The sequence below is a fragment of the Aplidium turbinatum genome, chromosome 7 (genome assembly GCF_918807975.1).
Source record: "Aplidium turbinatum chromosome 7, kaAplTurb1.1, whole genome shotgun sequence".
NCBI lineage: Eukaryota > Metazoa > Chordata > Ascidiacea > Aplousobranchia > Polyclinidae > Aplidium > Aplidium turbinatum.
Genome location: NC_137478.1, coordinates 1,802,024 through 1,828,800, shown reverse-complemented (window position 1 = coordinate 1,828,800; position 26,777 = coordinate 1,802,024). Strand labels below are relative to the sequence as shown.

General features: G+C 34.6%; 1 protein-coding gene across 1 annotated transcript; it reads left to right on the top strand.

The window, feature by feature from the left end:
• The first annotated feature begins 5,412 nt into the window (after positions 1–5,412).
• Positions 5,413–25,316, top strand: LOC145774616 (uncharacterized). Its single transcript, XM_082585894.1, has 15 exons — positions 5,413–5,548; positions 7,994–8,143; positions 8,437–8,646; positions 9,342–9,614; positions 10,525–10,707; positions 12,653–12,829; positions 13,985–14,155; positions 14,624–14,779; positions 15,172–15,243; positions 20,521–20,592; positions 21,441–21,512; positions 21,920–22,052; positions 22,332–22,443; positions 23,292–23,515; positions 24,680–25,316. The coding sequence occupies exons 1-15, from the start codon at positions 5,464–5,466 to the stop codon at positions 24,840–24,842; spliced, it is 2,253 nt and encodes a 750-aa protein (XP_082442020.1). The 5' UTR covers positions 5,413–5,463; the 3' UTR covers positions 24,843–25,316.
• The last annotated feature ends 1,461 nt before the right edge of the window (positions 25,317–26,777 follow it).

Genomic DNA, 26,777 nt, shown 5'->3' with positions numbered 1-26,777 from the left:
GTCAGTCCTACAATAGATTAAAAATTTATATGATCATGAACTTCATTCATGATGACGTCAATGGATCATTTAATCTAGTATCAGGAAATTATTGTAAACGCAAACGTAAAATTTCTCACATATAACTAAGAAACGTAACGAAGGATCAACCGTTTTGTATATTGATTCAACGCGTCCAAACATTGAATCAATATAAAAAAAGGTTGATTTGCTGTTTACGAAGAAGCGAAAGCATTTTTCTTTTGTAAAGACCCTGAGTTCATCTAAGCCACTGTTAAAAACCAGAACGATAACTTTGCCACAAATAAAACTTTCGAAATAATTTTCTCCATTGATATTCTCACAGTTATTCAATCAATGACTTCAGCCCAGGGGCTAACTACAAGGCATTCTACTGCGTCATAAGCGCAAATATCACAGAACATCTGCTCCACTGCAAAACTGAACCTCACTGCAGCTTCTAAAGCAACTAAAGTTTGTCGGGATCAGCAGATCAATGCGTTCGTAACAAGATGAAATCTATTTCACTTGGTTCGTGATAAGCTACTTGTTATGGAGTCTACGCTGGTTTGATGACATTTAGTAAAATACACGAATTTTACATCTTGCAGAACTTGTGTTGATCTGTGAATCCAATCAACTTGAAAATCTTGTTTTACCTGCCTTGGGCAATTATATGCTTTAATTTTGTGAAATAAATTTTCTGATACAGCACAGTCAATTTATGAATATTTTCTGTTTTTAGCCATGCTAGTTTGAATTCTTTCTTTGTAAAAGTGACTTTTGATACCTCGATGGGGTAAACCAGGGTGGTACAAACCCTGGCACGCGGGCCGCATGCAGCTTATGTACGGCCCACGTACACTTCTTGCATGCGAAATTTTCTAGCGCAAAAATCACAAGTGTTATAATACACCTACCTTCATTTTACAGAATATCAATGCATTGCATGAACCAGAGCTCTACATAAGTCGCATATCATTAAAGTACAGGTGAATAGATAACTATTGTGGAGGTAAACTTTTTTTTATGTTTTGTCACAACTTGTATCGATTTTTGCTCCATGTTGTTAGCACAGAGTGTCTAATTAAAATTTAAGTTAGCTGCAAACTTATCTATTTAGACAAGTGAAGTAATTTATTAATAGAATAAGCGTCAAAAGAAAACAATGTGTTCAATTCTATTTCGGGAGAAAATGAATTGTTTGGCCAATAACAATTATAAAATCACAGTGTCTGGTGGAGTTACAAGTAATATTCGTTTCAAAGGAAATTAATTTAAAGACTTCGCTCTGAAGATGTGCTCTATGATCGGTAGCACATACATTTGCAAAAGCTCTTTCTCAAGAATGAAGTGCTTGACAAACGACACAGAGAATATAATGGATGATGAAACCCTGGATGCTTGTTGGTGTTTACATTGATCGCACATCGAATTTAACGCAGAGTTTAATACAGAAGCCAAATGCCAGATACCATAAATTGTTTTGGTTTGCTGTTTTGCTGATGGTGTTATGTATATTATATCTTCATTACTAGCTGAAAGTCACTTTTTTGAGTCGCAAATAAATTGAAAATCGTTTTTTTTTTGTGGGGCCCGTAAAAATTTTTCTCAAACCTTAATGTGGCCCTTCATGCTTGCAGTCTTAGACCACCCAGGTTTAAATACACCATGTTTTTGTTCAACTAAAAGCCAAACTAGAATTGAAGTTAAACATTCTTTAATTGCATCACTACTAAACCCATTCAGACTTTACCCAAACAGCAAATTCAGTGATTTTTACATTGATTTAATGTCTGCAGACGTTAACGTTAAATCAATGTAAAAGTGACGATTTTTCTGTTTGGGTAGAAACAGTGTCACACAGAAAACACTGAGATTTCATAGCGAGCTATGAAGAGACATGAAGTTAAATTTCGGTGTCTAGCCTTACACCAGAATACAGCGATAAGAATACAGTATTATAGTAATTTGGTGATTTGTTTTCAGTATATTTATATTGTACAACCGGTTAATGCTTCAAGTTTTAACAACTTTATTTTGTTAAATTTTGCATTACTATGCAGAAAGGAAAGATATTATCATTTGTGCTCGTCCTCCTCTTTATGCCATAAGCATTCCGCCTCCCCTCTCTCAAAGCAAAAGGATTGTTGACTTGACCTTGATTCGAACCCAAAATCACTGGATATCAGAGGCAAAGATACAAATTTGTCAGGTTTACCTCGATAGAAAGCGAGCAAAGCTTTAACGTATTAACATGTTTGAAATTTAATCATTGCAAAAAATTGCTGAATTTTTACGATAGAGGTTAGTGATAAAACATTACAAACGAGACAATCAGCAAAGCAGAAGAACTTGTATAAATTTGTATACGTAACGAAACAGTGACCTCGATCGTCGCATACCACTTGCACTTATTTAAGTTGGCTAAATATGAAGTAGTGCAGGCTGCGATTATTAAGAGCATTTAATTAACTTTTTAACTTGGTGGTTTTTCTGTGAATTGTTTTTGGCGTAAACGGCGATAAGACTTTTATGACGTAACAAACATTACCGGTGAGCATTTTTGAGGAATCTCGTTTTCCCACCGGCCCTCTTGTTGGCGAATCTAGAAGACATCTGAGATGAATAGGATATATCTCGGGATGTGGTTGATCACAGGTTCAAGACTGTGCAGTTGACTCAGTTCTTGTTCATAAAACAATAATAGAAAGGAATTTTTTGCCAAAAGCAATGGTAAAATCACAGTGTCTGGTTAATTTAAAGACTTCGCTCTGAATTGTGCTCTATGATCGGTAGCACATATATTTGCAGACGCTCTTTCTCGAGAATGAAGCATTTGAAAGGCGATACACTGGACAGAATTGATGATCTACTAGTGCTTACGTCGGCCGCCCATCGAATTTAATGCCGGACTAACACATCAACATCAACCATTCGGCCTGGAAGTCAGCTTTTTAAAGTCAAATTTACGTTTGAAAACATTAAAGCAAAGTAAAAAATGATTTTCTGGTTGAATACTGGTTGGTACTATGTAGCCTACTCTTAGCTCAATATAACTGGGAGGATTATGCATTATGTTGAATAAATAAAAAACAACTGCGAATGAACTTTCTTTGTCAAAGTCATAGAGTTTCAACAAATATTAATTATATTCAAATCTTGTCCTTTCATTTTGGTTCAAATTTGATGATTGATGATTTCAAAATTGTGACTTTTGCGGTTTTCAATTTAGAGATTTTTTAATTTTTTTGATGTTAAAAATGTGTCAAATGTCCTTTAAATTACGTAGCGACAGTGATTCCTTGTGCAATGCACTTTTGGCTTTGCGACTTGGTGGTTTTGCAAAAGGATTTTTTAAGATTATCAAAAAACCCAAACACACTATCGTGTTTACTAATCAACCAATCAGAGCGTCATATAACATTTATTATCGGTTTGACATTATTATGGGTAAAGAAACCACAAGGCTTGTTAAAGTTTACTTCGTCAAAATATCTTCAACATTTCGTTATTATCGCCAGTTTAAGAAGACACGGCAGAGATTAAGATCGAGATTAGTTTTATATATTGGTGTGACTGTTGCGGAATTCACTTGATTAACTTTCAAAGTGGACCAACGAGTAATCAAAAGCGAAAGATTGATGAGCCAGATGCATTTATTGTCAATTATGAAGCATATTGGAAGTTGACAATACCATTTATTGTAGTTTGATTATTATAGATTAAGGATATAAAATGTGAATATAGAATATGAAATATGGATATATTAGAGATATATTATAGATATAGAATAAGAAATAAGATTAGAAAAAGAAAGCTTCCGTTTTGTAGAAATACCAGGGGTCACTAAGCTACAGTAGCTTGTAATCAAAATGTTTGGAACAGTTGATCAGTTTGACTGAAAATCCGGAACATCACTAGCTGCTGCTTCAACTTAGGCTTTTTCCAGACTATTGCATTTATCTGTTTTGAAACAAATCGGTTTGTGAAATCATTATCAGAGCTCCAGTTATTTTTTTAAGTAAAAAAGCAATGCGAGGTGTTGATTTGTTTGAGGACCAAAAACATATAATCGAGACGGTCTATTTGAAATGTGTCACTCACATTTTTTATGAAAAATTGATGTCATCAAAGATAGTTTGTTTTTTACTCACCCAATTTTCTAAATTACCAACTGTTGTTGAAAACACATAAAGCTGTGGGATAAAAATTGTTGTCTATGACCGAAGTATTTTGAGGAAATGATTTGTTTACAAAAATATTGCTTGTTTTGTCAGTAACTTTTTTTCATTTTTACGAAGATTTAACCTCTGCAAAAGTTGAGAGCTATAACTTCTGAAACTCAGTATATAAGTAGTTGTAGGTGTTTAAAGACCAATAGAATTCCCCGACTGACGTGTTTGGTAAATGCCACGTTGAAACATTGAACTTACTTTAGATAAGGAGTCTAGTGATCTCACTATATTTTGTGACGTTGGCCACAATTGATTGAAAGAATGAAACTTCGAAAAAAGGAGTTCCGAACTGATTATATTAAAGTCCAGTTGTCTCAAACAAATTCACTGTTTCAGTGACTTTCTCGCATGAAGGTTATTCAAGAGTTTAAGGAAAGGTTCAACTGATAAAAACATCTAGAAATATGTCTTGTTGTGTGGTCATGCAGTTAATTGTGGAATGCACTATGGTATTCTCTGCATGGTTAGTGTTCAGGTTCGCAATAAGCAACAACAATTCAACAGTTAGAAAGGTTAAAATATGACAAAATGTTTTGACACTTAAACATTTTACCTACGTTTATAATACCTTTATTTTGAAGATAGCGTCATTTTTATGTGATTTTTTAAACAATTTTTATAGCAATCAGCTCACATTTTTTAGAAGAAAAGAGACATAATTATAATTTTAGTGAAAAGTTTTGATATCATTGTATATTTGTGTCTGAGGGGTTGTAACAGAAATGCCTCAACAACTAAAATTCAAGTTTACAAAAATGTCATGTGCACAAACTTAACATTTAAAGTTTTTACAACATCACTAATAAAAAGATTGGAAGCGAAAACAAATTAAAATAACATGAGTTTTATTTGATACTTTGACTGTAGCAAGTCAAGTTTAACGATTCTTTTTAGTTAAACGAATTTTTGCTACAGTCAAAGTATCTTTTTAATAGATGCTGAGAGTGTGAAACGACAAGTTTGTAGCAGCTGTGGACTGTGACTTTGGAATCTTGTAGCTATGAGAACAATAAGAGGATTAGAACAAAAATAACTAAGGCAGCATCTTATGTTTTCAAGAAGAGTAATTAAAATTCCAACAACGCAATCTTCTTGTATTTACGTGTTATGAGCTGCATACAACGATAAACTACATATAATATGCTGTTTGTTTATCAGATTTAAGTTTGAGAAACTCTTTTGAAATTAAGATAATAACTTTTTTAATTTATTGTGTATTACAACCATGGCTTCAAGTTTGGTCTTGGCTCTGACTGTTTTAATCTTGATCACGTTTATCGCCTTAACCAAGGAACAAGAACTCACCGCTGGTAAGACCAGGCCAGACAACAATTTCAAGAATTAATTATTCGAAGCTTTGTTTATCACCGTCGCGACGTCTACGTTGCTTAGTCATGTTCAAAAATACTTTGATCGGGAATTTATATCATCAGGAAATTCGTTATTTTGGAACGAATTGTTTTTAAATCTTACCATGGAGTGGTTACATCAGCTCAGACCACAAAATTGATTACTTTTGGTTGATTAAACGTTTGCAGACGTTCATTCAATGCAACAAAAATCAATTTTACTAGCTTAAAGAATGTTGTGATCTGTTTTGATTGGTTTCATGATTCGGTTTTTTAAAAATGTAACTAAAATTCCCAGCAACCGTTAAACCTTATCGTACCAAAAAGTGCTTTCAATTGTGGGCACTTTACTTTCTCCTTTGGTCTCTGCATCTGTGTTGATAGATTTCGTCTCGCATCTGAGGATAGTAGGTTACTTACAGGGATGGGCACAAGAAGACACCTTCTCGTGACTTTCTCCTGAATACTCAAGACTAGCGATTGTCATTGTTTGTCGTATCTCTAATTCATCTCTAATCCTTCTCAAATATCTGGATGCTACTTTCAATCAACAACAGTTTGCCAGCAGCAATGAGCTTGAATTATACTTACATGGTGTTTCTTCAAACTCAATGCTATATCTACACCTGAACAGAGGCACTAAAATGCCAATGTTTACTAAAATCTAAAATGTTTACTTTTTAATCTTCTCTGCACATAGAAGGATTACAATTATGAACAGCCGCATCGAGATCTGCCTCAACTCGGTTGTTATCGACGCTTTAAAGCTGTGATTGTGACGAATAAGATTTGTTTATTTGATGCTAAGGCAATCTTCTGTTAGCGCCTGCAGCTGTGCACAATGCAGCGATAATCTTCTTAGCTAATCTTCTGTTTGTTCCAGGCACAATTAAATGTTCGTCTTTTTTATTTAAACTTGCAAACCGAGATCAGCATGGAGCAATTGTGTTGGTCTTGGGTTTATTATATTACATCAAACGCTACAATAATTGCTTCTTTTCTGTTATTTCGTACACAAGTTAATAAGCGAAGAAGAGAATGACAAAATTACTTGAACACAACAGTGGGGTAGTTTAAAAGTCAATAAACGTACAGTTGTTGTTCTGTCGTAACTGTTGTAGAACAAAAATTAATACACTATTTCAATGTTTTCTTGTCCAACTGTCTTACACTCGGTATTGTAGGTATGTCGTATCCAGGCTTATACCTGGTGATTGAAGATTTAGATTAAGTGGACGGGAAGGCAAGGAAGCCAATCTCCGTGTCCACCTTCAGGCATGCCTTTAAGTGTCCTGCCAAAGACACAGCCGTGTGCTCATGAGCGTGATTTAAGATTAGACTCGTTAAACCAGATGACAAGGTTCTACATCTAAGCAAATCTGAACATCTTATCATTTGTCTAGCCACAGCTGCGTGCTGTCGACTGGAGTTGTCAAATGGACGTCTTTCTGGTCGTTGCGGTTAATAGATTATTGAAGGGATGAAAAGATAATTGAGTGAACGCATAAAACGCATAGAATCCTAAAAGCAAGATGCTCTGCACAGGATTTTCCCGAGTTCAACCATAAAGCAAGAGCTTGCGTGATACTCTGAACTACGGCCGTGTGAAACACATAAAAGAAGTGGACTTTAGAAAATCAATGAAAACCATCCACAAACTTACTTCGCATAAACAACAGAAATAGCCAGTGGCCACAGCTGATTTGACTTGTGCAGCGTAATAGAGGGTCACTAATATTTTGATTAATGATCCATTTTGAAATGAGATTTGCTGTGAAAGTTAGCTGCTTTAAATTTTGCAGAATTACAAGCACAAATGCTACCAATTATTCTTGAGTCTAGAAAAAAAGTTATGTTTTTAACAGCGCGAAAACAAAGAACAGTAAAATACAGGCTCTTAGTTTTGTGACCAAGTGGTGAAAGGTCTGATTCAATCTTGAAGGGACTTGGTTTTACGCAAACCACAAAGCTGCTTTGCAGCAAGGCACTACATAATGGACATAAAAACTGGTTTTGCTGCACACGGTATATGATGTCAATCTTACGTCAAGTTTTAAATGTTAATTCGAAATCAAAATAACTTCTTGAAATTATCCTTTGTCTGAACATTACAAGATATTAATGTGTATTGCAGATATGTAATTTCTGATGAGGACACACGCACGTGTCGAAAACGTTAGACTTTGTTTTTGATTATGTTATATTTGTGTGTGTAATACATCATGTTAAACCCGCTGAAGTTACTTTGTTTTATTTCTCTAATAATACAGTAAATTGTTTTAAAAAAAGTTTAAGGTCTTAGGGTGCAAGTGACTGTGTGAAGGTTAAAGGTGCCTAATTTTTATGGGAATCTACCCAAACCGTATAGAAAGAAGAAAAAATTGAAATAACCATCAACCTTTTCAGGTGAAACATTATCTTCTGGAATCCGATGCTACTCCGGGATCAAAATTACAGGAGGAGGATTAGATGATGACCAGCGGATGACCATGAGATGCAAACATGATCATTCCTGCTTGTCAGTGTCCGCGCGGATGTGGCAAGAGATTGAAGAAGGTGAAAACAGAAAGCGAATGACCACACTTAGATTGTGACTAATAAAAAAGCAGAATAATTATCAAATGACCTATCGTTTTGTTTGATGAGTACGTTTATGATAAAAACTACTGTACCTTAAACATTTAGGTAACCATAATGTTTTCTGTGTGATTCGATGTTATTTTAAACCGTTTTGTGTTGAAACTTACAATTCCGAACACATCCATGGATGGATTTGAGATTTAGTGAGAAAATCTGTTTAAATACAAATTCTTCACTGTTACCTGAACATGTTTTCTTTGTTCTTTCAGTGACAATAGAAGCTGGTCGATGTGTGCCTTCTCACAGGTGCACAACCTACACCTGCGAAAGCGTCTTTAGCTTTCTTCCTGATGTAACTGAGATAAAAGATTGTGAAACCAGTTGCTGTGACGAAGATCTGTGTAACAAACCAGACACGAATACAACACCACAACCGCCACTGCCGCAATTGACGCTAAAACCAGTTGACCATGCTGAAGGTGAATTGTTTTTATTTTTTTCTTCAGCGCAGTTACTTTTACAGAGGTTTGGCTTTATACTGTTGCATTTTCACCATCGTTATCAGCATCATTTCGATAAATTCTAATAGTCTTGTTATTGGACAAAACAATCCTAGCATTGTCTGTGTTATCGATTTAAAACATTGTAATCTAGCAGGTGTTATGAACTGACAAGCGTGAAGTTAAACTCGTCAACAGATTGCAGACGAGAGTCGAACCAGGGTCGCTTGATCTTGTAGTTTTTCGTTCGTGAAGTCAGGTGCTTAACCATCTGGGTCTGCGATCACCGGAAGAAAGCAAAAATTTTATAATTGATTTCTTATTCACTGTGGACAGACAAAGTGAACAAAGCAAACTCTCAACCAAAGCTTTATTATTCATTGTCTAGATCTAGAAGTGTGTGTGCTCATTGCCCATATGACATGACCTTAAAAAAAAAACAATTTCCAAATTTTAAAACTAATTTTTTATCAATTATTGTCATTTTTAAATGACAATAATTGATAAATAATAAACAAAAACGTAATTTTGATGAAACGTTGCTTTTGGCGTCTTATCCGAATTTTCAAGAGTAGCAAGCGACGGTTGTTCTTCAAGTGGGTGATCTTGTCTGCTTTCTATTGTTATAAGCGAGTCGAATGCAAGACGTTTGTTACATTTTGTGGCGTTTGCAGATGCATGTCCTCCTAATAGTTGGACTTCCTGGTTCAACAGCGACAGAGACGCGACTGATGGCGACGTTGAAACCATGCCAACACTCAGAGCGCGTTATCCGGGGGCAATTTGTGACCAACCTACAGCGCATCAGGCGGTGAACGCCAGAACGCAGCAACCTTACGATGGGACGTCATATAACGTCATTGCTAGCACAGACACTGGTTTGGAATGCATCAGCTTTCCAGGGTTTCCATGCGAGGATTACAAAATCCGTTTCTGTTGCCCAAAAGGTGAATTTGATAAAGTATAAAAACAAACACTTTTTTTGCACAAGCATTGTTATGATGATGTTATTGCAAGCAAGTGAAGTGCAATTACCTTATAGCGCCATATGCCGTGATGCAGTGTAAAATTAAAAGTGGTTTGCTTGGCATGCATGCATGCTTGAAATATGATTCCGCTTTATGATTGCCAACAGCGTGCAAATGATGTACATAACGTAGTTATAACCGTCACGTGAAGCTCCAACTGTTTCCATAATTCCACATCAGTTCTGGCAACAATGCTATTGTACGCTTTCAAATTTATTTTGTAGTTAAGAACTTTTGCATTTACAGTATCATTTTATTGCGAAGAAAAGGTTATTTTTGTGCCACATTAGACTGACAAAGCGCCAATTTACGTGTCATAGTTTTGTGCCCACAGAAGTGTTGCAAACGAAATAGCCTTTCAACAAAATTTGAAATACTTTTCTTTCTTCAGCACTAAAACAACAATTTGAAGACGTTTGTTTGATTTTGTGTTGACTTGCTATAGGATCGAACTCAGGCTGATCGTTTCTGAGAAACAAACATATCACCAGCCACCGCAATCGTAGTTAAAGCAATTTTTAGTTAAATGCTTTTGTTTCAAAATGCACAGATTTTTCAACTTATTGCTGATTAAACTCAATCAACTAAATTTCTATGATGTGTTTTGTTTATGATGCACTCGCTTTGTGCCATACGTAGGTGGTCCAATGATACAAATAAAAACCTTCTGCGTGTGTATACTTTTCCACTTCATCTATGCCTCAATCACATTGTAACAACTAGGTGTACGACTCAGCTCTGTGGTCAACACAAGTCTCAATGACGTCATAATTATTTTATGTAATCCATTGTACGTTATTGCGACTTCAATTGAATTTTATTCGTGTAGGTGACGAATTGCTTTCAATTGAACCTGAAAGTTTAGCTGCAGGGTTAACGTGTTACACTGGGGTGAAGTCCAGTGGGCCTGGTTTTAATCGCAATGAACAGAAGAAAGAGCAATGTCCTGTTGGAACACTGTGTGCAGACATTACTGCTGAAGTTGTCTTTGACCCTGGAAACAATTACACAAGTACGAAGTTCATTTTACTTTGTTAATTTATTCTGTAATATTTTGAATAATTTGCTTAAATCCAATTAAGTTGTTGCTCGTTATCTGTCGATGCCTATGATATTCTAAAGTTACTTCCCATCCAAAGCTATACATGTTGGAGCAAGTAAATTTTTAAAAGGTAGAACGAACTTGAATTGTTTTTCTTTATGAATATTCAATTACATACTCACACCATCTAAATTCTAAATCCAAACAAAAACTTTCCATCATCAAACGTTCCAATCTCCTTCAAGTCGTTGAGAACATTCATTCCATGCGTTTTTATGCGTAAATAGAAAACTGGGTAAATTTGTTAGTGAAAACTCAAACTTCGGTCAGACAAAGTTCAGAGTTTTAGTTTAAATCATTTTTATGTTTATTTGTTGTCTGAAGGTTGTTCTTTGCCATAGCAAAGCCACCTATAAGATTTGCTAATCCCATATTTTCTGAGCTTAACTAAACTTTGAAATCATTTTGTTGGAATCCAATTAAAATTGGCTTTTCATTATTACAATTAGTGAAAAGTTTTTGCAATTTTTCTGCTCCAGGCATAGAAAAACATCACGCTAGTTAGTTAAAGATGGCCAAAGGGATACCATTCTACAATCTATACCAGGGCTACTCAACTGGCGGACCGCGGTCCGAATCCGGACCTTCTGGGTGCTAATGGTGGACCTTGAGCTTTTGGAAGAATGTCCTCATAGCCACGTTTAAGGGCTTCTTTAAACAAATTTCTACTGGGAGGAAGCAATTTTTATTGTGATTATCCTAGTTGTTGGGGGGCTTCGACTTCCAGACTCCCCAACACTATCTCAGAAATCCAATTCGAGTTAAATTTTACCTAAAAAGTGGTTTAGTGCAGATAGTTTAACTTTCATTGTTGCGTGTGAAATAACTTATTCACCGGACCGCGAAAAATATTCAACTTGTCAAACTGGACCTTTGTTAAGCTTAGTTAAGTAACCCTGATCTATACCAACACGGTTAGGGTTAAATTCATTACACATCCCTAACAAACTTCTACCTGCTTTGCATATGAGTGAAGGACAGTATTGGCATAATTTCACGTTTTTCTTTATTTTTTAGAAGCAATAGGCTACAACAGTATTAACTTTGCTTAGATATTTTTTCAAGGAAGAAGCATAACATAGTCAAATTGTCCTAACTAAAATTTCCATTAAAATTTACTAAACATTTCTTTTGCATTTTTCTACAACACTGGATGTCAATCAAGCTTAAAACGCTCAAATGTTGTATCAATACAGATTTTTGCTGACTTTCTGTATCACAATTTTCTTATAATTTACTGACAATTTGCAGAAATTGTCATATAAAAATAACGTTGGTGAACCTGAAAAAATATATAAACGGTGATTTTGAAGATGAATTATAGATGCACTTATAACATGATATACAATGTATAGAAGATAGTTTTCAGCTTGAAGTATTTTTGATAGAATATTATCAAATCGAAATGCCACAAGTTTGTCCACATAGTAAGCTGAGGGTAGCGGTGGCAAACCGTCACACGTACAAATGAATTGTCACGGATAAAATAGATATAAAATTAAACGAAAACTTATTTGCACACTTGAAACTCTATAAACGATTTATGGACAAACTAACTTTTTTTAAAGTTTGTTGTGACATATTTTACCAATTGTCATAAATTTCATGTTTAATTATATTCTGAAAGTGCACAACTATACATCCTGAACTCTCACGAATTAAACTAAATAGTGAAATTCCCATTTGCGTCAAAAACGATTTTTTCTTAGATTAGGCTACTTTTTCGATAGTAATATAAAAATTATAAAAATTTTTGTTAAAACTGTAAAACTGTCTTTTATAGTTTCAAACTGTTGTTGAAACTATAAAAGCGACTCCATTCGGAACTTTTTAGAAGTTTTTTGCTGCATTGTAGGCCTTGAATCGGTGGGTCATTGTCTTCTTCCTGAAACCTGCGCAAACATCGGTTGTGACGTCACAGTCAGCGACATGCTTCCAACTATAGAGAATTCCAGAGTTCTCAGCGGCGAGTGCAGGTGTTGTGATGAAGATCTATGTAACAAACCACACGACACGTACGTCGCCACACATGGTGAGAATGAATTTGTGACAATAACGTTTTGTGGGAACTTTTTGTCCATTAGGTTTTTCAAATGTCATTGACAACTGCAATACGTTTATGGCACGGTTTTGCTGCAAACGTACAGAACAAACTTTGAGTCAGGATATGTAATTTGAATCATTTATTTCAATTATTTATTCGATTACTGGGTTTAAATAAACAGTTTGAACCTTAGCGTTATGTGACTTTCTACAGCATATTAATGATACAACTAAGCTTATACTGTATATGTTTCGAATGTTTTACTATTTTGATTGTGCATTCATTGCACTGTACATTGTACATTGTACACTTGTCATCAAGCCAAAACTACAAAATTAATAAATCATTCAATAACTCTAAATACGCGATTCCGTGATCGCTTTCACAAGTGCAGTTGCACATTGAGAGCTTGCAGCCTATGATGACAAATAGATACGCGGCTCTACCTCGGCCAACGTCGCTATTTCCAGATCATTAGTTTCCAATCTTCTATTTATTCACGAAAAACTTCAAATCGATTCATAAACGTTCCTAGCTCCAAGCAAAATTCGTTTCTTGACTCATTTTATTCACGTCCTATCTCCGCTGTGTCATTTTGTCAGTTTTTGTTGTGTTGGAATGGAGATTGTAGTTTTCGTTTTCATGTAAAAATATAATATGACTATTACAACTATTCAGACTCTAGGTAAAGCACAAGCAGATGCGAGGCAGCTTTCGAGTAATTTGATGTGTCATAAGCTGCTGACTAAACACTAAACTTTCCTTTACGAAGAAAAAAACATGTTTATGGGCAAGGTTGTAAAGAGCATAAAATTAAGCCTTTATTTTAATATTTTTGGCTATTACTGTATTATTGTGCGGTAGAAACTCCTCATACAATGGTATTCAAAATAACTTCAATTGTTTTTCACCATAAAGGACAAATTTCTTTGCTCTCTTCGTTAAAAAGAACCACCATAACTACAAAGTCCGAACCCCATGAAATATACTTTTTGTGTACAAGCACAAATAAAAAATGTTTGAAGTTTTGATTGAATTAGAATTGTTTCTGTAGATCTCTACTATCCATCTCAGCAAACTAATTTTTTTTATTATTTACGGTACCATAAACTTTTTGACGTTTTAAGTTTGATTTGATTTCAGTTAAATCCACCGAAGGAATATCGACTGGGGTGATGTGTTTCACTGGCGTCGATGTGCGACAGAATGTCTCTTCCACTGATGCGCTGCAACTTTCCCTGACGCAATGCGAGCCTGGTCAGATTTGCTCAGACGTCGAGGCTGACATATCGTTCCCTGATGAGTCACAACCACGTATGTGACAAAATAAAGTGAAACAAATTGTAACAGTACTGACTTGGTTGCAAATGACTTACTCTAAACTTATCCTCAAATGTTGGATGAAATAATGTCATTCTAACGTTACTATTTACATTCGATTCGAATTCGTTTTCCTGGCCGGGTCCAATTCAACTTTTTTGTCTAGAGAATTAAACCATTTGAGACGGTTGACATGTTCACATCTGTATAGACAGAAACATTGCTAATCAAACAGCCTCAGTTTTATTCTGTGACGTTATCGTCGCAAGATAAAACCCAAAACTGACGATACTTCAACAGAGAAATGCATTTGGGCATCATTAAAACATCGTGTTTGGTTTTCATATAGGAATGTAACTTTTTGTTTTATTTTGCTTCCATGTTATATGAGTCGACCTTAAATTAAATAAACGCATTCCTCAAATTTCATTTGCACTAAATTGATTTTTTATATGTTTTCAGACATGAAGTTCCATCAGTCGCAATGCCTGTTTCCTAACGAATGTGAAGCCCAAAGTTGTGAATACATTTCCTTGCTTCTGCCTGAACTGATAAAGATGGAAAATCTCAAGTGTAAAGTGAGCTGCTGCAGTCACGACAGATGCAATCAACCGTCGGGTACGAATATACAATGTAACTGAAACTTAAGCACAAAATAAAACAAAGAAAGAAAAAATAAAGCAAGAAAAATTATTAGACCTTGGACTGCTTTAGATCTTTCAGGTCATTTTTTTTCCAAATAAAGCCAGAGTTTAAAAACTGGATATACTGTAATTCACAATTTTAAATTTTTAAGATAATGCAAAAAAGTTTTTCCAAATTCTTTTTTGTACCGTAGTTCTATAATTGAAGCCATCATTGTATTTCTTGGAATGAACTGATTAAATTAAGTTGTTGAGTCTTATTTAGTCTCAAATTGTTGTTGTTCAACTTGTACAAAACACTCAAAGTAAAACAATGATGCTTGTTATCAGTTTATGCTTGTTATGTAATTTTGTGTCTCTATTTAGGACTTGAAGATCTTGTGCCTGATATGATTATAGATCCTAGCCCTGTGTATTCCACCACACCTGAAACAACTGGTGAGAAATTAACCAGAGTTTGTTAAATCAAATCCATGTATATTGTATAACGGTACTGCTAATTTGCATTCATCAAATGCTGGCATTTGCACAACAATCTAACCTCTTAGTGTAATTTATTAAGTTAAGAATCGATTTCGCTATAGTAATAGCATCTTCAGCTAGCACATGTAAAAAAAGAAGAAAATTTGAAAAATACGTAAAACGAACAAATAAAGCAAACTCCGATGTTATCAACACGCATAAAAATTATATTTTAAATAGATGGTTACATAATATTAAAATCAAAACCTGCAAGCCTAAATCTTAACTGGTGTTCTCCCACGATTTCCAACAATATTCTGGTACAAAATTCAAGAAATACATTAACCTGATCATCCGTCTAGTAAATTACAACAGTTTAAGAAGGCGAATACAAAGAAAAACGCAATTTAGTTTCAGTCCATTGCCGTAAGTTTATATCGATAAAGCGTCAATAAAGAATAAGTGTAAATGGGCATCCATCTAGTAAATTATAACAGTTCAACAAGACGAATACAAAGAAAAACGCAATTTAATTTCAGTCCATGCCATAAGCTTACATAGACAAAGCGTCAAAAAAGAATACGTTTAAATGGGCATAGTTGAAGAATCTACACCACAGGGGTCGGAGGTTGCTGATGACATGGGATTTAAGTGGTTGGTCGAATCAATTTCTGTATGTTTATGGTGGCTTTGATTGTATGTAACCATTTATCTTCAGCGATGTCTAAATAATGTTTGCTGGGTTGTTCGGCGAAAGTAACGACAAAGCAGTCTGCCAGAGCTGGTTTCTTTTTGAGTTCAATGTTGTGGAGTTTCGCATAATGTTTCAATAATGCTGCTTTGTCACCGGATTTATCAAAGTAATTAAAACTGTTCCAAATAGATCTATGTGTGGCCCAACGTGTGGAAAATTTTGTCATGGTTTGTCCTACATAGTGTTCGTGACATATGGTGCACGTTGCAATGTATATCCCGTAATTTTGGCAAGTTAATTTTTGTTTGAGACTGTATGTTTTGTTGAGTTTACATTTAACCCTATTTCCTGTGGGGGGGGGGTCGGTGGGGACTTGCTCCTTTTCAAAGCAATATCATTAAAGAACTACCCGATCCACAGCTTTAAAATTTCTTGACTTTTCCTAAAAATTATTCAAGTATTTATTGCGCTTTAAATGACGTTGCTATTGTCTATAGTTTTAGAGATATGGCATGATTTTCATTACATACTCTGATATTTTAGCTAGCTACTAGCTAGCCCTTTTGTTTTCAAATTATACGGATTAATAGGATTACTGAGCGCCGCCGTGCGTGGAACTGCGACGCAGATATCTCATGAGTTGGCTTTGTTGTAAAGCATTCAACCGTAATGAGTCCGCCTTTTGTTTGCAAACTCGAGTTTTGAGTTGCTTTGATTAATCTTTTAATTACATCTGAGTTGCTTTGAAAAGCTATATATAATCCGATAAGCTATACTGAAAAAATGTAATTTTACGTTGTTTTCTATGGCGAATACATTTTGTTTCTAACTTATAACAAGAAGCAGTAGGAAAATTCTTGCCAAAACTCTGTTTATCTCATAAAACAAACAGACTGATGTGGTAAGTTTCTTGATTTCTTGTCGGAAAGCAAGGAGTGCGTTCTTGACCCGCCAATAAACTTTTCCATGTACCTGTACACTTATATTCACATGAATGTTGTGAAAATGTTTTATGAAAACGAGAGATTGATGGATATTGAAAAGAACTTGACACAGACTATCTAAACTGCTTGGCTTTTGTGGAAAAACACGCGTAGCTAAATTATTGTGCTTTGACAAGCATTGTGCATACTGTATCATCACTGAATCTTTACCTAAATGGTAATTTTGCAGTTGCTTGAGAGATTACAAAATTATTTTTTTATACGAGGATTGAAAAGTTTTCATATATCTCAGCAGAAACACTATTAGGACCAACTCAATAATTTCAAACTTTTCATTCAAATGTTGGTCTTCAAAAGCTTATTTTCACAAAACGGTGTATGCCTACATCTTTTTCTCCATAAATTTAGACGTTTGTGTCATTTGGAGCAAAGTTGTTTGTTGGGTTGAAAGAATCTGAAATCAATGCCTCGTTTGTGTAACGTATCGTAACGTAATCTATCAGTCAGCGCTTTTGTGCCTTTTTGTTTTCGAATACATTTCCGTGACAAAAGTTGGCTTTTGTAATAACGCCATCAACCATAGAGTTGTATTCTCTGACTGCATCTCAAACGCTATGCCATACTCAGCAATTTTTCTAAAGCATTGTTACACAAAATGCATATCTGACAAAAGAAGGGAAATATGTTGAATTGAATTATATTTTATACGGATCGTTTTCCTTGTCCTTGAAAAAAAGAAAGAACGATTTTTATCGTTTGGCATAAAAATATGTATATTGAGGTTCACCTTGGTTTGCATAATGAAAATCACCCCAAAGAATCACAAAAGTGATTTTGCAGCTATTTGATCCTTCGCGATGATATCAATTATAGTTTCTATCAGATGAAACCTGTTCAAACTATTTTTTTAAAACTATGGTTCATTCAAGAATATAATAGCTTACTTCATTTTTGCGTTTTTACTTCGATTTTTTCACAAGCAAGACTTTACACAAAACAAGTTATTTGCAACGTGAGTTGATTGACCATAGTAGCCTAAATGGACCAAAATGCTGTGGCCAAAACTTGATTACTTTTTATCAAAATGTTTGCACATTGGAAACAGCAATCACTTTGTTTCAAATCAGCAAATCACTTTTTGTCATTGGTTCAACGTCTGCAGACGTCTAATCTAATATACGACAAAATTGGTTTTCTGGGTCTTCGGTTCCGAAAAACATCATTATGATGTATTGTGACGTGGTCTATCAGCCAGCAGTAGTTTATGCGTCTTTTGTTTTTGGATGTGTGTCAATTACAAAAGATGGTTTTTGCAGTAACGCCATCAACCGCAAACTGCATCTAAAATGCTATTTCAAAATTTGAACAGAAAGAAATCTTCTAATGCGTAATAAATAACTTGACACAAAATGCATGTCCAACAAATCAGAAAAAAAATGTAGAAAACGTTATTTTGCAAATCTAGTTAACAACATGAAAAAAAAACACTTCAATCATATTGACACAAACGTGCATTTTTAAAATATCAATAACCTTCAATTTTGCCCAAGCAAAAAGGCAACACTTTAGTGATTTTTTGTTTTTTTACGACAATAGCACTCGGCCTGAAAAATAATTTTTTTCTATTTTTCGTATCGTTATGCCACGACTTTGAGTTTGTCACGCAGAACGGGAGTTCCATTTGGCAAACGACCTGTTCTATAGCCTACCAACACGATTTGACTAAACGATTATTATCACTACATTTTGTCACAACTGTTTGCAAAATTGTTTCATTCAAAGTGATCATTGTTGGTAAGTATTGAAACATTTCACTTTGGAATGCATCGTGACATAGTTTATCAGTAAGGAGTTTTAGACGCTCTTTGTTTTTGGAGTGCATGATGGCCTAAAATGGAACAAGCTCCTATTGAAGCAAGTCACTACCTGTGGATAGGTTGTTGTTCAAATACCACGTGACACCACAGGCTACCTTACTTTTCTGTATTCAACCGCTACCCAGACAGCAAATCAGACACTTTTTACATCGATTCAACGTCTTTAGACGTTGAAATAATGTCAAAAACGAATAAATAGCTTCCTGAGATGTGCTGTGAAATACAAAGTGTTTCTTGATCATGCATAACCAAATTCGACAGTGTGAATGTGAAAAAAAACTTGCTTGATTTAGTTCCAATATCAAGTAATGACAGTACGTTTGAAAAAGTGTAGACTATAAACATGTGACTCAAAAAGAACTTGAAATAGTTTTTTTGTGGTGATTTTGTCTCATTCTCTGCAAATGTTGAAACAAAGCAAATTTTTTTTACAATGCCTCCGGCAAAACAACAAGCAAACGCGAGTCGGACGCCAATTACGATTTCATTGAAGCGTGGACGACGTCTCCGCGTAAGAGATTAAAATCTACACAATGGAATTAACCCGTCACACTCAATTATAAGTTAATTACGAAGCAATTTCTCAAGTCAAATAAAAAAATATTACCAACCATCAAATTATTTGATTTTTCAAGTTGCGCTGTTGAACAAATTGCAAAAGAGTTTCGATGTTATGTTGTCAGATAAATTATCTGCACCATGTGAAAATTTGATTGATCTATCTTGCGTAGTTTTTGAGTTACACGAGCTCAAAGTGATAATGTCGAACCGACCCCCCCGTCCGCAAGTCAACTGGCCAAAATACGTCACAGGATAAAGGGTTAATAGAGATGCATTCTTTTACCATAGGCTTATGCGCTCCATGGTTACCACACAGTGCACATTTGCCGCATGGTTTGGAGTAGCCATTGGTTGGTGTTACTGTATTCAGGGCAATTTTTTTGTATTTTGTGAGTAAATTTCCCAGCGTGCTTGGCTTTTTATATGTCATCATTTGATTGGGCTGTAGTTTTTTCTCTGCGTTGGTGGTCTTGAGTAAATTAGGAAAAGATGTAGGCCAGATTACTCTGTGGGCTTTGGTTGCATTTTTTTCTGTGGGTTTAGGTATCCGTTCTGTCCATTTTTCAGCAAGTTGAATTTTTTCTTTGATAAGTTTTTGGGGAAAATTTGATTTCAAAGCCTTGTTTTTAAGATGTTCAAGTGCTGCAGTGTAGTCGTGTTGTGTTTCATTCAATCTCCTGAGTCGTAATGCTTCTCCATGTATGATTGCCTTGAATGTAGATGTGGGGTGATGTGATTTACCATTGAGGTACAAGCGATCAATAGCTGTTTCTTTGGTGTAGTTGGTGGTCACAAATTTAAAGTTCGAAGTTTTGCAAGTGCGGTGGTTAACATCTAGGAACTCAACATTTTTATCAGTTTGGGAGGTGTTAATTTCTCTGAAAGTAAGTTCCAAGTCGTGATTTACTGTACTAGTAATAGAAAACTATGCTTCTTTTAGGTATTTTAGTTTAAGATTTCTTGTTTTCTTTCTATTTCTTAAGCTATTTTTCATCAAGCTTAGTAGGCTATTTTCTCAAATATGACTAACTTATACCAATGATACCATCCTAACAGTATTGTCAATACAGATGTAATGATAATGAGCTACTTGAGCAAGCGTAGTGTTGGAGCGTAGTGTTGGCTGTTGGACTAAGGTTCTAAAATGCAAATCAATTGATTATGATCTTGTGTTTAGGTTTTACGAACTTTGTCACAAGCGCAGCGGGACAATTTAGCTCCGTGCTTTCCACATCACCTGAAGCAACTTGTAAGAAAAATGTTGGTTACCGACGTTTAACTAAAAATATAGTTTGCAATCGTAAAATAATATGATCTCACAACAAAAAAACTTGGCGCTTCATTGTCTCTAACCCTCGACGAAAGAAAAGAACTTAATAATGATGATGAAAATAATAGTTAATTATAGTGGAATAGCATGTATTAATATATAATACTTATAAATTACTACAATACTTTGTCATAAATGACACATCGGTAATATTTAAAGAAGATTAAGGATTCCATTTAACTGAGACTTTTAAATTCAAATGATTTCGTTAAATCTCACGTGTTATTGAGAACAATTTTCTCAATTCTATAATTGAATGACTACGCGTATGTTTATGACTTCAATCATGACATGAACTTTAATCATCGTCGTTACGCGCGTTATTGAATCAAACAATAGACTTGTTTTCTGTGACAAATACTGAGTCACTTTTGTCAAACTTGTGGCAATCCTCACTTAGATTTGAATTCTTTTTAAGTTTCTAGATTTTGAGTAATTAAATATTATAAAGTTGAATAAGCTGAGAGAGAATAATTAGCGATTTATTGTATTTTAGACAATCTCGAATTCTTTTATAAGTTCATTAATCAATTGCCTTTAAACAAGACGAATTTTAAAAGATATAGTTAAATTTATAAGATTTCAACAGCATAAAGATGGCTGTACTATGATAGCATAGCATGTCCAAACAAGCTTTAATCATTTTTAGATTTAGATTTATCAGCAAAGTAATACGGTGACTTTAATAGCCTTCACAGCACATGTGTATTTTCTGCATGGAATAAAGTTGACGAAAAGTTTCTAAATTTAATCCTTTGCCATTGCAGTATTCTCATCAACCACTCCAACATCAACGCCGACCTCATCACCTGTATCAGTACAGAATACCCCAACAGCACGTAAATACATAACAATTAATAAAATTTGCATTATTGGTCAGGTGTAATTCTCTCAGTTCTTTTTCATCTAAACTAAACAAATTTGAAAAAACATTTATAAAATTTTGCAACAACCATTATTGCATAGTATTGCGTACAACACTTTCTTAGTTTAAGCCAATGCTTGTTTATTTGCAACTCAGTCTCCCAGGGTTACTAACGTATTTACAAAGTTGCAACAAAGTAATGTTATTTTAACTTATTTTTGTTATTGCCATCAAGAATTTGGTCATTATTGCAATTTTTCCCGTTAACGTTCCAGTTTTGTCGCTTCTACTATTTTTAAACCTTTGCTACATTTACAGTAGTACGTAGTGTAATTTTGCTACAGTGGTAAGAAATAACAAAAACAAGTTCTACATTTTCAGGGTTTCCCACTGCCGCCCGAGAGGATGTCCACTTTCTTCCTTCCTGCTCTGCCTCCCATGCTGTGACAGCTTTCTTCAGATGTGAGAAAATATTTTCTTCCCCAATCATATACGAGGGACCAGGAAAATGCAGGTATGAAGCAAAGTGAACTATTAAGAGCACATAAATGTGAAACAGTTTTGTTGCACAGTGGGATGTATGGGATAATCATGTTTTTTAAGAGAAAGGGGAGATTTTTAGAATCGAATTGATGTTTTGCAGCTTATTACATAGTATTGACTATATTCGATGTGTCTCTAAACAGTTTGTATGAATTATGCCTTTTTACACATTCCTGCTTCAAGACCAAACCAAACCATTTGGCTTATCTGTAAATTGTAAACGATCTTAAGATATAATTTTATTACCCAGAGCTGATATCGCAAAACTGATAGATTGCATGAAAAATGAACTTGCTCAGTGTTTGCATGGTGGAAGGAGAAATTTCTTGGACAGTTTGAATCTTCCTTGGTTCAATTCAAAGGTAATGGACAAAGATTTTCATTTTTGTTTCTGCCGAAACTACAATTAATTTAAAGCAATTGCCTAATTTTGCTTGTACTGCTTTACAATTACCTTTTTTTAATTACGGTAGATACAAAGTAATTATGTTTGGTTTAATCTCCAGCATACTTCCTGTTGAAAATGCAAAGATTCAATTTGCATAAAGACCTTCTGATGATCTCCCTTTTAGTGTGAAACAGGCTGTAGTGTAGAGGTTTTCGAAAGTAATAGCTATATTTGATGTAATTTTCTCTGCTTGGCTTTTTGCTTTGCATTGAGCACTTTTTGTAGTATTAATATTGTTTAGCAAGTTGCTTCTTTGGAATACCTTATTTCTGTTGAGGTTTGTTTGGCCTGTATAAGAATAAGCTAATTGTAAGCTAGTTGTAACTAAGTCATATAAAATATATACAATAACAATAAAAATTAGACAATAAATACAGTCAATACTACAAAAAAGTGCTCAATGTTTATAATAATAATGCTTGTTTTTATATAGCGCCGTGTCCATCGCAGAATACGTTGCTCCTCAACGCTTTACAAAGCAGACAGTGTTAATGTTAAGCAAAAAAACAACAGAGCGAATCACATCAAATACAGTTACAATGAACTAAAAACTTTAACATATCATGTCATCCTTATTAGAATAATCAGAATGTTCGTATTCAAGTAGAATTCTATTTAAAAATGAACCTTCTGATGATTTCTATAACAGTCAAACACACTTAAGATTTTTAGGTTAATAGTAACTATATTTGACATAATAGTAAAATATAGTATTATATACAACTTAAATAATTCAATGTAAGAATAAATGTTTATTTTTAGAATATTCACGTGTTTCTGGAAGGGGTTTCTACGCACTCAGACAGCACATATGAAGCTAACATTAACAGGTTTTGTTTTCACGCTGGTATGAACTTTCCTTATCCTTATCGTGTTGATGTACACATCGATGGGTGTGATAATAACGCTTTGGATGAGTTGCTTCGAAAGGCAGTAACTTTCTACAACAAATATGCTTGGGCGAGAGACAGAGTGGACATTTGCAGGTAAGTTCAATGCAATGGATCTATAAACATTTATGGTATCTAATAAAGTCAATTAAACACTGACATACTTGTTTTAGCTTGAGATGTTGCAAAACTTTGAGACATCTCTCTTTGCAACGATGTCAAATTCACCAACTTATGATGAAACTTTGTATATTCAACTTAATTATGTCCAAAAATCGTGTGATTCGTCTGATAATTTAAAAAAGTATATATTTAAAAATTATAGAAATTATGTGTGCAAACTTTTACCAGAGTAGCTCGTGATGCAGAATAATATATATGTAGGCCTATACCAAGAATATATTGTAGCAAATGCAAAAAAAAGGTGCTCAATGCAGTCAATTTAGTTTTTTTTATAATATGTAGGCCTTTACGATAATCAAATTATATTTGAACAAAAACTTCCTGATGATCCCAATAAGGATCTACAGACCGTTAAGATTTTTGTTAATATTATCCATTTTAGATATAATTCGTTCTTGGCTATTCTTCGGCATTGAGCACTTTTTTGTAGAACTACAATATTTATAGTTTTATGAACAGTCGGCTGCAGATACAGACTAAACAAAACTTATCAAACTATAATTTAATTTGGTTTAAAATTCTGAAAAAAGTAACCATGACGGAGTACAGCATTGACAGCGTGACAGTGAGGTTAGAGAATACGTTTAGATCCGGGTTGTAGTGATTATAGAAGTCCGGAATTTTTGCAATACGTCTAAAAATTTAAAGAAAGCGCCGAATATTTCCGGTTCAAATTCATTTGCAGCATATCTATTTTATGGAGGCAGCTCCTGTTTTTCTGAAATTGTCCTTCTTTCTTGATGATGTTCCTAGTAGCTTATTTTATCTCTTACGGCATTCTTAACGATGTGCATTGTTTTTGCTTTTTGATCAGTATCTTGTTTTGGAAGGCCTGACATGTTATTCGTATCGGGCCTCAATTCGCCTCTGAACTGCCAACATAATTCTAAGTTTTATATTACATTAATTGAAAGCCACAAGTCAACACTAAATCTACAAAAAGAATGGTGAACACAATAAGTATTTGACTAAATAGGTTAAAACTGACAGACTATGAAAATACAATATTGCATTTGTTGCTTGAGAGATAAGTTTATAATTAACAAACGTACAAGTCAAAAATAAAATGTTTTTCAGTGCATTCAACCAGCTCAAGCAAGGATTCTTAGACACAGCAAAGAATTGCACTTTCAACAAGTTGTCTGAGTTTGGATACGAACAAAACACTGCACATTATCTTGCGATGCTTGCTCGAGTGGTTATAAATACTATAGAAAAAATTAATTCAACTGCATGTTAAATGGTGAATACTTTCACATGGGCGCTTGCTTGCTCAGCTTTGGTATGTGTACTGTAGTGCTCTCAAATGTGAGTAGCACTAAAATATAAAAAGCTACTGTTCCATACTTTCGATCAAAAGATTTGTAACTTCTATAGTTCCGAACATTTAATTTAGTTTCCGAGCTGTATTTTTTACATTGTTCATCATCACTCTAATTCAAGTTCGAGAGGTTATGTGACGTCATAATTATTTGCAAGCTTCGGCCAGTTATTTCAAAAATACATAACATATTCCTTGTCTACCCTCCAGTAGCTAAGCTGTTTATAACCTACAACTTGTGTTTACTTTTGTTAACTTTTCTTACCGGTCTGACAAGACCAGCTGAAGTCTGTCACTGATGACTGAAATTTTATGTTTCAACATTTTTATGTTTGTAGAAGTTTTATTGTAAACTATTTATTCGTGGATTTAAATACAAAACATCCAACTGCTTTTGCACTTTTTATGCAGTCTGACTTTGTTGCACAAAGAAAACTTTTATTAACGACTAAAACACAAGACACAGCAGAATTTACAACAATCATTGCCTGGCAAAAACTGAGAATTGTCGAGTAAAAGAGCAACATTGGATTCTCGTATTATGAGACATTTACTTGTGAAAAAAATGTTGATAATAGCGACTGGAAATTGAGTCTAGCCAATCACACGCAGAATAGCAAGTCACAGCTTATCGACATGAAAAATTGATTATCTTGTGGTTTTCACAATGTAGCAACTGATTGTTCCAAAGAATTTATAAAAAAAGCGTTACACAACAACAAGAAGGTTTTGTGTTGTACGATTAGAATAGGAAGAGTATGGAGAATGAAGTACTTCTCAGGCTTCCTTCTCAAAGTCATACATTTCCACACCAACTACCATACTAGATAACAGGTCTGTCATACTCATAACCTTCGATTTCGGCCTCAGAACGGCAAACCACTTCTGCAGTTTGTGGTTGAACCTGACGCTGTGTTTCTTGTCGAGGTCAGGTCTGTTATAAACGCTGAAAAATGCCAAGCAGCTACTTAACCTCCTCAGCAGTTGTTGTATGCAGGTTAAGAAATAACATCTTTCGAATAAAACAGCTATTTCATTTCAAACCATTAGAATATAAATGAGTAAGAGAGTAAAAAATATAAAAATAGTGGATAGTTGTTATGATGCTCAGCCTTGAAGCGTCATTAAGATAACTGGTGGTTTTGAAGGGAATAATTTTGATGCTCAGTTTAGCTCATCATGCAAAGCAAGGTAGGCAAAGAAAACATAAAAATCTTACTATGGGCAAAACCATTGCACCAGGTCTTACAAGACTAACAAAAACGATACAGTGGAAAGGGATTAATCAAAACAACATATAAAAATAGGTTGCATAACTTTATTTTCACGTAGTGAAGTCACGTAGATAAGTCAGTTTTGTCCAAGATAGAAGTAACCATACATAGCTTAGTGACACTCAAAGTGTATTTGCAGCAGTTTACATGTATATCACGTAATAAAAGAAATTGTCTCACCCTCCAGCAATGACGATGTTTCCGCGCCAGACACAAGCGCAAAAGTCATTCCGAGACACAGTCAACTTCCAGAACCAAGTCCAGGAGTCTTTAGCAGCTTTGTACACTTCAATAGTCCCCAACGAACAATGGATAGTGTCCGGCACTCCTCCTTTGAAAGCAAAAGCTTTAGTTAATTGTTCACGAATTGACAAAGTCATTCAGATAAGTGTGTTTACTTTACTTTATCAAGTCTCAACTCTATTAAAGAAATCTTTGGTTTGTTTGGTTGATTTCAAATAAAATTCAGTCACTTTTTACCAAGTGCGTATATGTTTTCTCCTTTCGCAAAAGCGGCGAAGTACGTTCTCTCACACAGCATGTCTTTCTTATGTTCCCAAACTGCCTCATTCTTTTTTTA